The sequence below is a fragment of the Chlamydotis macqueenii genome, chromosome 2, assembly GCF_036417535.1.
Source record: "Chlamydotis macqueenii isolate bChlMac1 chromosome 2, bChlMac1.mat, whole genome shotgun sequence".
In the NCBI taxonomy this organism is placed as follows: Eukaryota; Metazoa; Chordata; class Aves; order Otidiformes; family Otididae; genus Chlamydotis; species Chlamydotis macqueenii.
In genome coordinates, this window is record NC_141557.1 from 73,657,481 (window position 1) to 73,669,977 (window position 12,497).

At 34.6% G+C, this 12,497-nt stretch overlaps 1 protein-coding gene across 3 annotated transcripts in view; it reads right to left on the bottom strand.

Moving 5' to 3' along the window:
- The window catches only part of EXOC2 (exocyst complex component 2), a 135,433-nt gene that overhangs the window by 37,692 nt on the left and 85,244 nt on the right, over positions 1-12,497 (bottom strand). For all 3 annotated transcript variants that reach the window (XM_086740286.1, XM_086740287.1, XM_086740285.1), the window contains 6 exons: positions 11,361-11,422; positions 8,607-8,687; positions 7,582-7,641; positions 6,655-6,716; positions 5,672-5,738; positions 3,551-3,667 (listed from right to left, as the gene is read on the bottom strand). In XM_086740286.1, coding sequence (XP_086596412.1) covers positions 3,551-3,667; positions 5,672-5,738; positions 6,655-6,716; positions 7,582-7,641; positions 8,607-8,687; positions 11,361-11,422 — 449 coding nt within the window. The remainder of the gene's footprint in view (positions 1-3,550; positions 3,668-5,671; positions 5,739-6,654; positions 6,717-7,581; positions 7,642-8,606; positions 8,688-11,360; positions 11,423-12,497) is intronic.

Consider the following 12,497-nt stretch of genomic DNA (forward strand, 5'->3'; position numbering starts at 1 on the left):
CTGTACATACGAACTTCCCCACTCTACTTCAAGGCATATCTGTACAAGAGATGCATAAGCTGCAGCTCACCAACATCTGCAGAAGTTTTCTCTTTAACAGGTCTCTATACAATTTTTAGTAATTCACAAAACTTAGCCACACTGCAAGCTAAAGGGATATGTACAGTTTGTTCACAATATCTGAACAACTTTAAATTTTATACAAGACTTTTTATTAAAGGTAGGTACCTCCTGTAACTATAGCTTCTAAAACAATTCTGGAACACAATGTGTATCATAAAATGTTGAAGTAGAAAGTCAGTATCTTAGTATGGTAATGGATGTTAATTGCAAATAAAATATGCTGAAAATACCATGTGACTTTTACTTAAATGTATTTATGTTTATAAGTAAGAGGTTAGGCAATAGCAAAGTAAAGCTTTTAAACTAGTACTCATTTTCCTCAATCATTAGGGAAAAAAAAAAATATATAGATGATAATTTCTAGAAGCAAAGTGGTTTAAAAGTGAGGAAGAAGGCAGGGCTCTAGATCAAACCAGGAATTCAGAAGAAAGAAAAGATGAAACTCCTTATCATTCCTTTCTAAAGATTTAATGCTGCAAGCTGCAGAATAAGGGATGAAGCTTCTTCACTGCAGGAATGTCTCTAAACTGTGTTCTCCTCTGGCATGCCTATATTGTTAAGCGAAGAGAAAAGAGAACTGCAATACTTAACAGGCAGATAGATAAGCCTTCAGGAATGAGTTCATAAGTGCAAGGGAAATCAGAGGTATTATTGAGGTCAAATTGCTGCCAGATTCAGGAAAGCTGGGAGGGTGAAGTTAGTGCTCAGAAACACCACCACTTTCTTGCTTTTCTATCTGATGAACCTCCTTTAATTTGTCACAAGAGGATCTATATCCCAAAGATAAAATTGTCATGAGGCACTGAGAATTTGCTCCCAGAAGATCAATCAAGATTATTTTCTTCTTCATTCCCTTCTACCTGACAGCCTGTTGACACCCAAGACTTGAAAAAGAACACCACACTCAAAAATGTACAGAAATCTCACTCTTTTTCCCCTTACACAGGATCACAGAAATGTAAACCCAGAATGAGTTTCAAGACATTCTTCACTTCAGTATCTTACAATTAGGGAGAATAATTATCCTTAGGCCATACCTATTTAGCTTTGAGCTAGTGCGGAAAAATAAAGCACAAGTTCCAGCACAAAGTCCCTGCAAGTATGCACCCATTCAAAGAATCTGTGAACTAACTGCTTCAGTTGTCCTTAACAAAGTGTTCTAGAATTACGTAATTCCACCTTCCTCTTGTGCAGTCATTCAATGCAAAAGATCATCTGTACATTCAGTACAGGTTTTTTGTTTCATGCGAATCCTCTTCAACCCATTTCAAGTTCAATACACAATTAAGACAGTGGTGGGTAACCTTGTTTTTCAGCTGGTGTAAAGATTACAAGAAAGAATGAACAATTCATCTGAATGTTATTTTCAGCCCAGGATGGTGAGGGGGTGGTTGTCAACACAGTAGAAGTCCTCAACAACTTCCATTATGTATACTAATTTTCCTGACTCCCAAGTGTGCTAAATGCTCATAAAAATATACAATTCTCTCATTGTTATCTTTCTACTGTATTATCTTTCTCCCTGTAACTACAGTTTTCAATTTTTGTATTACAGCAATTTTGAACCTCTATCCTAATAACTCCTCTGCCTTACCTCAGTATCATAACTGTGGAAACAATTTTATTCAGAAGCTTAATCAATAAGCTAGGATTAATGTTATGGGATATATAATTTTTTTCCCCACTTGCTAATTGACTAAACTGATGACACAAAATGTTCAACTAAAGAATCTCCACAGAGAAGCACTTTAAAGAGTTACGTAGAAATTAAATATAATTACTGGTAAGTACCATAAGTATGTATCAAGATGGCATGTGCTAAAGTAGAGTGTAAAGTCTGGCCAATTTATGTCACTTTGTATTTGGCATGCTAAAAAAAAAAAAAAAAATGGAAATAACAATTGTGTAGAATGTAAGGAAGTTTTCTTGGTTATCATTTTATGACTTCTGTATTTTCAGAATATTAGATAATAATGATTGCCCTTCTAACAAAGTCAACTTTAAAAAACCCTCAATCAAACAACAAATGGTTTTTACCAACATACGCTACAGAATTCACTTTAAAATTCAATTTAGAAAGCTAAGAGAATGTAAAAGTATAGTTTTGCTTTGGTCTTCTCAGGAATAAACAGATTCTATTTTTCAAAATTGTTGTCAAATCTTTGTTGCAATTTTTTTATCTAATAAATAGTTAAATAAAGAAACACACAGAAGTTTAGGTGACAGAACAAAAAAACTGAAACAATCAAACAAGCCCTCTAAATCTCTGTGAGCTTCTAGTCTGTCTTAAAAATCAATGAAGGGTTCAAAAATCGCCCTCTTAAGATGACCACGTAATTATCCAAATCCTCCCAGCTAGTATTACTGATTGATGTGTCCCATATATGCAGTACTGCACCAGTCAGTTCTTTCAAAGGGTTAACATATATTTGAAATTAATCTGCAACTTCAACATTCAAATTTTGTCATTTATAAACCAACTGGACTTTTAACGGCAATACTTTGATGTGGCTGTACAAGACAGAGTGTTGTATACACACAAAACGGATGTCTTATTCGCTTACACAGACAACACTAACTGTACCTAGCTCAACTCTCAGTTTATCTCAGTAGCAATGAACAGCAATACCCAAAATAATTTTGTATACTGTACTAATCATACAGATCATATTGACCTCATTTAAATGCTATTCAAAATTACTTCAGCCACAGAAATTCAAACAACATTGAGGCAGAATGGGACTAAGGATGTACCACATAGTAGAAACATCAGTTTGCGTGAAATATGGTATTCTGTACTGGAAAAGATAACATTTTACTTCCAACCAACAAATGTTTCTGGAAATAAACTAGCTTTATGGTCCTAAGGATTAAGTCACAACATTTCTCATAAAAAATGATTAATCTTTACAAAAAGGCAGGAAAATGAGACAGCTACTGCCGCCCACTTTGACATTTTCGTTCTTTGAAAAAACAAAAAAAACCAAAAAAAACCAACCAAAAAAACACACACAACAAAAAACCTAAACTAGTTTATGAACAACAGCTATCAGTAATGCAGATTGCCAGATGAAAGAAATTATCAAGTATATTTCTGAGATAACAATCTTTTATTCTCTGCATTAAAAAAACGTAGTGACATTAAACAGCTTTACTAAGAAATCTGATAAGCTTTGCCATTAAACACACGAGTCCTGAATAAGAGGTCACATGTTCTATATCAGCTATTTAAGCCTTTTAGGAATGCATACAACTACATCGTTGTTTTTGTGTCCAATTGATGCTTGGAGTCCCACTCATTTGTAGAAGGCTCACCCAAGAGTACTTTTGGCCATTTGAACACTTGCACTTAATTTCCACAGAAAGGAAAACAAATAAAAACTGTTTCCTTCAAGCAATGATACTTCATTTCAGTGCTTTCACTTACTTGAGTTATTTTTTCAACACCTTGAAAGCCATGTTTCTCAAAATGTTCAGCTATATTTAGGAAAGTATGACGTTCCAGGTAACGGCAGTTACTGAGTGCAATTAAAAGCCTCTGTTCCTAAAAATTTGTTTTAAGAGAAGAAAAAGAGTAAAACAGTTAGACAAAAGAAATATCAGCATGACCAAAACTGTAAATGTCTGTGTGTGATAAACATTCTGATAAATAAAGTGGTGTTTACAAATATATTTGTCAATAAACACCAAGAACTGAATGAATATTAAGTATGATGATTGAATATGTATTGTTTTTCTAATAGGATCTGGAGCATTCAGTGGAATAGCTGTGACTAAGAAAGAACTGTGGTGAAGACTTCTTTACAAAAATTAGGTTTGGACACCTTTCCAGGAAGCTGTTTCTGGCTTTTACTTTGTTTCAAGAAACATGCTAAGAATGATGGCCATCACAAAACTGAATATCATCCTCAGTTTCACATGAAGCTGGCTAAAAGAAGGGAAGCAAAACAGCTACTAAATGAATGCACGCACCCATTCTAGAATAGCAGAAGGTTCAGAAGTACATAATATAATTTCAGCTGCTAATTTGAAAAAAAAAAAAATCTAAGTAGTTATAACTTCTCTCTTTTTTTTTTTTTTTTATTTACAAGAAGGTCAGATATATTCTGGAGTTCAGATACTAGAACTGCCTTTCCCTGACCTTGGTGCAACAAGGTGTAGTTTCCAAAGAGACAAAGAACAAAACAACACAGAACTACTATTTAAATAGATTTGGATTTCCCTCTTCCCCTCTCCTTCTCCCAATGGGAAAACATTTTTCTACCTCAGATGGAAGTTCAAAATCAATACCAGCAAATATTTAAAAAAAAAAAAATTTGCAATGAAGTCATCATAACAGTGCAGATCTGATTCAACAGTGTTAGTTTTCAGACCCAGAACTCCTGACAATTTCGTATTCCAGTAATATGATGACTAGTATTGAGAAGTGCAGTTGCCTACTACTTTAAATTATAATTAGTTGGCATACAGACTATTCAAAAAAAAAAGAGAATTTCAAAAATACAGTGACAAATCTTAACTCTGGTCACTCACTTTCTCTTTTCTGATTACTCAATAAGGAAAGAGAAGATAAAGTGTTCTATGATTTACAGAAAAAAAATAATATAACACCATGGAAACCAAACATTGTCTAAATTGTTTATTTCTTTTGTATTTAAACATTTGTACCCATGACATATGGGAGGAAGTTACAGCCACAAAAAGTTGCTTTGTTAACAATTAATATCAGAATCTGTGTTGCAAGAAAAAATGATATAAAGAACTAATTATTATAGTATACAATTCAGAAACTTGGCCTGATTTGGCAATCTGTGATTCTTTATTGTAGTAGGAATACTTATTGCTCTTGTAAATGAGGCAAACCTAGGCTTCTGGCAATGTTTAAAACCTGTGCTAAGGAACATTAACTTTACAAGAGGTTCTCACTAGGTTTCTTGCAGGTAACAACTACATTTTTTTTCATCAACCACCAGACTAGAAGAATCTACATTAACCAAAGTCAAAGTGGCAAGAATATTAAAAACATTTTTCCAATTTCCTGAAAAACAAAACCAAATCCAAACAAGCCAAACATAATCAATACTTTTTCTCAGTAAAGCAATATTTTTGGGAAAAACTACATTACTGAATATCTGTATCTTCATTGTTTTTTTAAGTAACTAATAATCAGACCAGTTCTTATGATTTAAATCAAGGTGATAAATCCAAAGTCAAATCCTCAGCTGCATTAACACCAGTGCTATTCTCACCCATTTCAACAATGCCATTTTAGTTTCTGAGGAGGACTTGGTTTCAAAAAACATCTTCACTAGTTACTTTACGATGGTATACTAAGATATCATAAACAGTGCTTTTAAAAAGAGCCTTACACCCTTTTATTTTCTTATACACACATCGATCTAGGAAATGCCTCTAGAATACAGAATTGCTCTATAAAAAAGGAAAACAAAAAACTGAAACACTAAGAAAAAAAAAAAAGGGCCACATTCCTGTACCTTTGAGAAATAGTAAGTTTCACATCAGCTTTTAGAAATGAAGTCAAACTTACTGAAGAAAGACTTGAGTCTTCATGAATGCTTCCAAATAAATCTGGAGATGAAACATCAACTGAAAGACTAGGAATATTGTTTAAAAAGTGAGTAGTACAGTGCTTTTGATTATCTGATACATGGTGAATTCAAATGAACAGTTGTAACAGAAGACCGGAATCTTGTTTCAAGCCCCCTTACACCAGACAATACAGTAGCTCAACGTTGCTCAGTTTTTCTAAGATGTCCACTAAGCCTTCAGAAGCTTTGTAGACAGACAGTACTATTTTAGCTACAGACTTTTCCTTCTTAAAGCATTTTAATTTTCTATAATTCCCCTAGTTTGCCACATATTCTGTTCAGTTTTTATACCTATCGAGCCAACAGTGTCATCCAAATTGGGGGAAAAAAAAAAAAAAACCAAAAAAACCCCCCCCCAAAAAAAGGTGGCATTAGGAACAGTCAATTTTCTTCTTTCTAATACATACTGCAGGTACCAATATTTGCCAAGTCTCTGGCTTTTCACAAACAAATGATTGGTACTCTTGGAAACTCAGGATATTCTGACTCGTTTTGGTCTCTAAAACAAGTGGCTCATGAGCAACTACTGAAGAAACAAAATTTCAATAATTTAGCAGAAATACCAACAGAACCAGTCAAAATAAAAGGGAAGAACGGCAGGGGCCATTTCTCCATGACTAGATATTACTTAACGACAAGGACAACTCATTCCATGTAAAGTCATGTCACAAACAATATACCTGCTTCTACAGAACATAACTCTTGCATTGAATAAAATGGTATAAGTAAGACTATATTAACTATCTTGTACAACATTTATTGTATGATGTCATTCTTATTTCAAAGCATCACTAAGCAGAGGCAACATGATTCACAAGAAATATGAAATATCAGAGAGGATAAAACCACACCACCACTGAAATTTGAGACTTGCATTCACAATTTCAGACTACTACAGCTAGGTCCTATTTGTTTTACTTACTGTGCTGTATCTATGTCACCATCAGGTTTGGTACCCAGTTGTTCCAAACAGTCTATAAAGACCTAGGAAACAATAAAGCAAGATCTACATTTTCTGCCAGAACGAAAAAAAAACAACCAAAAAAACCAAACCAAAAAACCTTAAAGCAGAAAAATCATCATCACCTTTCACCTTTCTTTTTTTAAAACTCTACATGAATACAGCAGTATTTCAGGTACACCTTTTGAATGCATATTTTCAATTTTATATGCACCACGGTTTACTTGTAGCAAAACACAGTTTTTAATCCTGTGAAGTGATTCTCATCATGCATGGCTAAAATTTTGCAGTAATAGTCTGCTGATTTGCAAAGAAGGCACTGTTACTAGTTTTCAAGTGTTCAACCTGAACAGTTGATCCCAAGTAAACAGCACAGAAGCATCACTAACATCCATTTTTTGATTTGGCTCATGATTTCTTACTTGAGAAGACTATAAAAATGCTTCAAAAGCCTAATGTGTGGTATTATCTACTTTCAAATATATTTTTTAAAAACTCAGATTTAGTTAAAAAGAATATTGGTTTCTGATACAAAAATTAAAAGCTAGATCTTCAGCTGATGAAAATCAGCATTGCTCTTTTTACTGCAGTATACTGATGTTAGATGACATCAGCTCAGCATCTCAATCACCAGTTAAATCTTGAACAGTCACAATCAGTAAAATACTTGAATATGTCACTTACCCTCTGAGGATCTGATATCATCAGATTTAGCTAGTAAGCTCTACATACTTTTAAAGTCAAACCTTTCTCAGTATCCCAGACTGTATCAGAGGAATAACACAGTATCACCTTAAGCTCCCTTTTCGGAGGTGGGCAGGGTACAAAGCACACATTTTTGTTGATCACTTGTGTTCACAATTTAATATTTAAAAGCGCTTGAGTTACCTGCATGATCCCAATGCTGAGCTGGCACACATCCTCCTGTGTTTTCTGCTGCTGGAAAACCTGATAACGCAAGCATATTATTTCAACAGAACAGTTTCACGTGGCCTTATTCTCAAGGAAGGCCTGAATAAACTATCCCTAAAGACACGACACAATTATAGGGATGGTTGCTGGGACACAGTGCTTTCTCATGGATAAATTTCAATTTTTTTCCCACCCTGAAAATGAGGAGAGAGAATACAAGTCCCAGTAAACAGTTTGACAAGCATGAGGAAATAACACACTAAAAGGAAGGAAGTCCTAGTACCTAGTACATGTGATACCAATCATTATTGGCTAATGAAATTGCAGCAAAAGCTGCCAGGATATCCAAAGATCTTTGCAACTTAACAAGAAGGATTCACCACGTACTGCAGACTCATTTGAATAATGTTCATTAAGAAACTAGACAAGCTCGCTATAAACATTAAAATAAAGGAGGAGAGAGAAACAATACCCATACAGAGGGTATTAAACTTTCTTAGGTCACTGAAAGCTGAAAGAAAACATCAGTATCACAATCAATTAGGGCCTCAAGGTACTAAGTGGATGGGGACAATCAGGACTCCTGATTTAGAATAAAGTTTACAAAAATAAAAAGCTGAATTTAAGTTCTGCCGGTAGTTTGGACGCAACACTGAGTGAAGAGTGACTCCTAGGAATAGTCCTCCTCTCCTTTTTTTTCTTATAATGTAAATAAAGTCACATCTACTACTCTCTGAAAATTACATTAGCAGCATTTTTTTCCAAAAGAATAGCTTTAAAGATTTAAATATAGATCCAATCTGCCCCATACACAAACAATTACCCCTAACAAAGGGAACACAAACAGAATTCTAAAAGCTAGCAGCAGTGAAAAAGGTGTACACAGAAAAACACAAAGAGGAAAGTCATACCCCTGTACCATTCTCTGAAAGTTCTTGTTCTGAAACCATATTGTAATTTACATAGAAGGAACGAAAATAAAAGCATAAATCAAAACTCACACTGGCCTCTCCAGGTTTGCAGTCCAGCACAGTTTTAAGAGATTGCAAGGAACGGATAATGCACTGTTCAAACTGGGATGGCTGAAAGGCAAATGACTTGTTAGCTTTAGATAAGCATGTCAACTGCATACTACACAAATATATCAAAAGTTCCATACCATACAGTAAGCTCTTTATTTCCAAGTTATCCCAAATAAGGGAAAAAATACCAAAACCCATGATTCATGTATTGCCAGAGGACCCTTTTGTAGTGATGTACTTTTGTACTTATCTAAGAACTATTACCACAGATCAATGCACTTTTATTAAAAATCTGAGAGACTTCCACAGTCTCTTCTTTAAAAATGGAGATTTTTATAGCTTTTATAGCTTTGTGGTAGCATATATTGACAATTACATTACAGATGCCAGTGACACCCTCCCTCAACACTCTCTTCATCTAAGTTTGGATGGAATTTCACCTGGGATATCTGATATTTCTGCATTTTATGTCAGTGAAAGATTTCTAAGAAAAACAGATTGAAATTGCTTTGACATGGAGGAAGAAATCCCACTGGTTTGGAGGGCCTTTTTACGTCCAGGTTTCCAAACCTGAAGTATGAATATCTTGATGCATGCATCAATTTCATTTTGAAAGGGCAAAGATTCAGTAGTCAGTTTTTCCTTGTCTTTCGCTGTTTCTCTCTTCCCTGTTAAATAAGTTTTTTTTTTTTGTTTTTTTTTTTTAATGAGGCTGCCTGCTGGTATCAGGCAAGAAGCTACTGTACATGGCAAAGTGAAGTAGAGAGTGTCACTGCTCTAGAAAAGAGGGACAACATCCTATTGGATTGGGTGTCAAAGAGGTGGACAAACACTCTTCTAAGCCACATAAACTTGCTTTTCATCCAGTTTATGGCATGTCACCAACTTTAGGCTTAGGGGTAACTTTTATTTCTGTAAATGCTGAGGTGGATCATGAAAATGATGGCAACCTGAAAATAATGAAAAAAAGCCACTAAGACAATCTGTATTTATTATGTTGGGCCCACTTAAAAGAAAAAGAACAGCAGTAAAGTGCTGCTCTTTTCTTGTTTCCACATAATAAAATATTACACCTCAGGAGAAGAAAGCTGTTCAGATATGTTATTCTTTGGATACTATGAAACTGAGGAAAGTAGGTTCTGTGTCTTACTGTATCTTTTACCCGGGCTATAAATGCTAAAGGGGTTATCAACCAATATTTCCTACAAACTTAAAATACAGTTTCTATCTTAAGCCTAAAATGTCCTTAAAGAGACCATCTGGCCCTTGTTTATATCGGTTATTTTTTGCTACAATATTACCACAGTGAACTCTAGTAGATAAATAACCCTGATATAACAAAACATAGTCAACTGCCACCATTAAAATTTGGCATGTCTCTACCAAGGCCTCAAAAGGTATCTAGGGAAGTGCTGTATACAAGGAATTCATTGGTGATTTCTAAAGACAAAAAAAAAAAAAAAAAAAAAAAAAAAAAAGACTTAAGTAGTTTTTAAACACAGATGGATAGGATACGGCAAGAGCATAAAGAAACAAAGCTTTTGTGGAAGATCCTTCTTACTCCCTCCACTTTACAGATTAATAGAGTGAAAACCAGAAAAGTTAAGGGACTTGCCCAAGTCAGCGACAACTGAAACCAAGACCAGAAGCTGTAAATCTGGTTATAATACTACAATTGCCCAACAACACTCCTTCCTACAATGTATATATTGTGATTGCTTAATGCCCTCCTACTCAACTTCAAACACGTATTTATAGAAGCAAATAAGAAAAACTAAAATAGTCTGTGGAGCATTCTCTTAGATAATATACACAAAGCAACTCTCCCTCCCACAGGCCCTTTCTGCTTTCGCAGATTGTTTTTAAGTCACACCTACAACATGCTTACTGTGTTTTAGGCATTACTCATTACTGTTTATTTCCAGAAAGCATCTCACTAACTTATCTGAATTTGGTTTCAAGTCATTTATTGTTTGTGTGTAGGCAATCTCCTAAATTAGTTGCTTTTCAGTTCAATTTCTCATTATAACATGTAAGTGACCTATTTATTCAGCTACCGACCAATTCCATGGTAGTGTGTCTACTAAGTTATGAAGCATTTTGATGTGAAATGAACTTGTTGTGACCTCAAAAATAATTTTTTACTTCAGTAAACCATCCCTACCATAAGATGCTTAACAATGAAAGTTATTATCGCCTATCTCAGCAAAATCATGCTAAAGGTCAGTAGTAATTATACTGATACATTTAAATAATCCTACTTAAGGCAGAAAGTCACGCTACATATCTTGATGCCCAATTCTTATTTATTTTTGTCTGTCGATATATGCACAAATCTGCAAAGCTTTTATTGATTTTTTTTTTTTGGTCTGTTTTGCACCCTCAAAAATATTGCTGTCTAGTAAAACCATTATCACTTAGAGTTACTTCACACATATTAGTGTAAGAAGTCCAAAAAGTTTTGGAAAAGGGAGAAAAAACCCCCCAACTTTGTGTTTGGTGACGGGATCTGTTAAGAGTGCTGTAAATAAGTAACCATCCAAACAAAAACTTTTGAACTTTTTATCTTCCTATATTTTCCTATTTTAATAAAACTATAGACACTAGTATGTACACATGTAGACAAAGTCCAAAATAATTCAATTTTAGGAGAATATAGAAACCAGTTTCATCACACTTTAAAAAAAAAAAATCAGCAAAGAAAGTGCCTACAAAACACACAAGTATACCCACCAACGATGTCAAACCTTCGTTGTCAACAACCCAGTCTTCCTTTTCAGCTAACCTCTTTATATCTGTAAGACAGAACAAGAGAGGGAAGGGGAGGGAGGGAGAAGGTATTCATTTTCATTATTAAAAACTCCTTAAACTTGAAGAGATAAACCACAGACACTGGGACTGCAATGACTAGGCACACAAGCAAATAGCATTAAAAGCTTCACAGCTTTCAGTATTCTCAAATGACTAAGAATGGAACTCATACATGGTATGCTGGTGACACCACACAGAGAAGTGTATCTACGATACATGGCAAGAGTTGCATGAAACACATCTTTTACTGGAAAGCTTAAAATTAAAGGAATATTGTGGAGGCTTTGGGTTTGCTTTTATTCTGTAAATTTTTAATCACAACATAAAGTACCACATTTAAGAACCCAAGTCTCTAGTCTGTTATACTCCAGCTCTTAATTAAAAATGAAAGAACAATCATGTAGAATTTTAGACAGAAAGGACAGCATATAATTCATATTTTATAACTGTAAAAAAAAAAAAAGGCTCAGAGTCCCCACTCAGGATCAAGGATCCATAGTGCTAGACTTCCTTCAAAAATACACAAGGGCATATGCAAAAAGCACTCTCTTCCATGGCCCAGATGGTGCCAACTTCTATAGGCTTACTGAAGCTAACAGGAGCTAAGTCAGGATGTGAAGGCAAAGCTCATGCACTGTAAACAAAATTCCTCTATGGATGCATGATTCTGCATCACCTCTTTTTTTGCTTAATTGACTTGTAAACAAAACAAAGATGAACTGCGTGCAGTTCGTGGGGGATTTAATATACAATTTTTCACACACAAATTGCTTATCAGAACTGTCTGTACATCATTAAACTCCCTTCTAAATGAGTAAAATTTTTTGTGAATTACCATCTCACCCCAAAATCCAAGACAGAGCATAACTAATGCATGCTGAAAATATCTTCACTGCCTTGGTGCTTTAATTAGCTAAATTAAGAAGCTTGGTTATGGTATCATACCATGCAATTCTACATGTCATGGAAGTATAGGCTAAGCGCAGATAAAAATACTAAGGGATTGCGCAGAATAATTACTCTGTTTGTCTTCCTACTTAGTAAACCTCTTAATTCCTC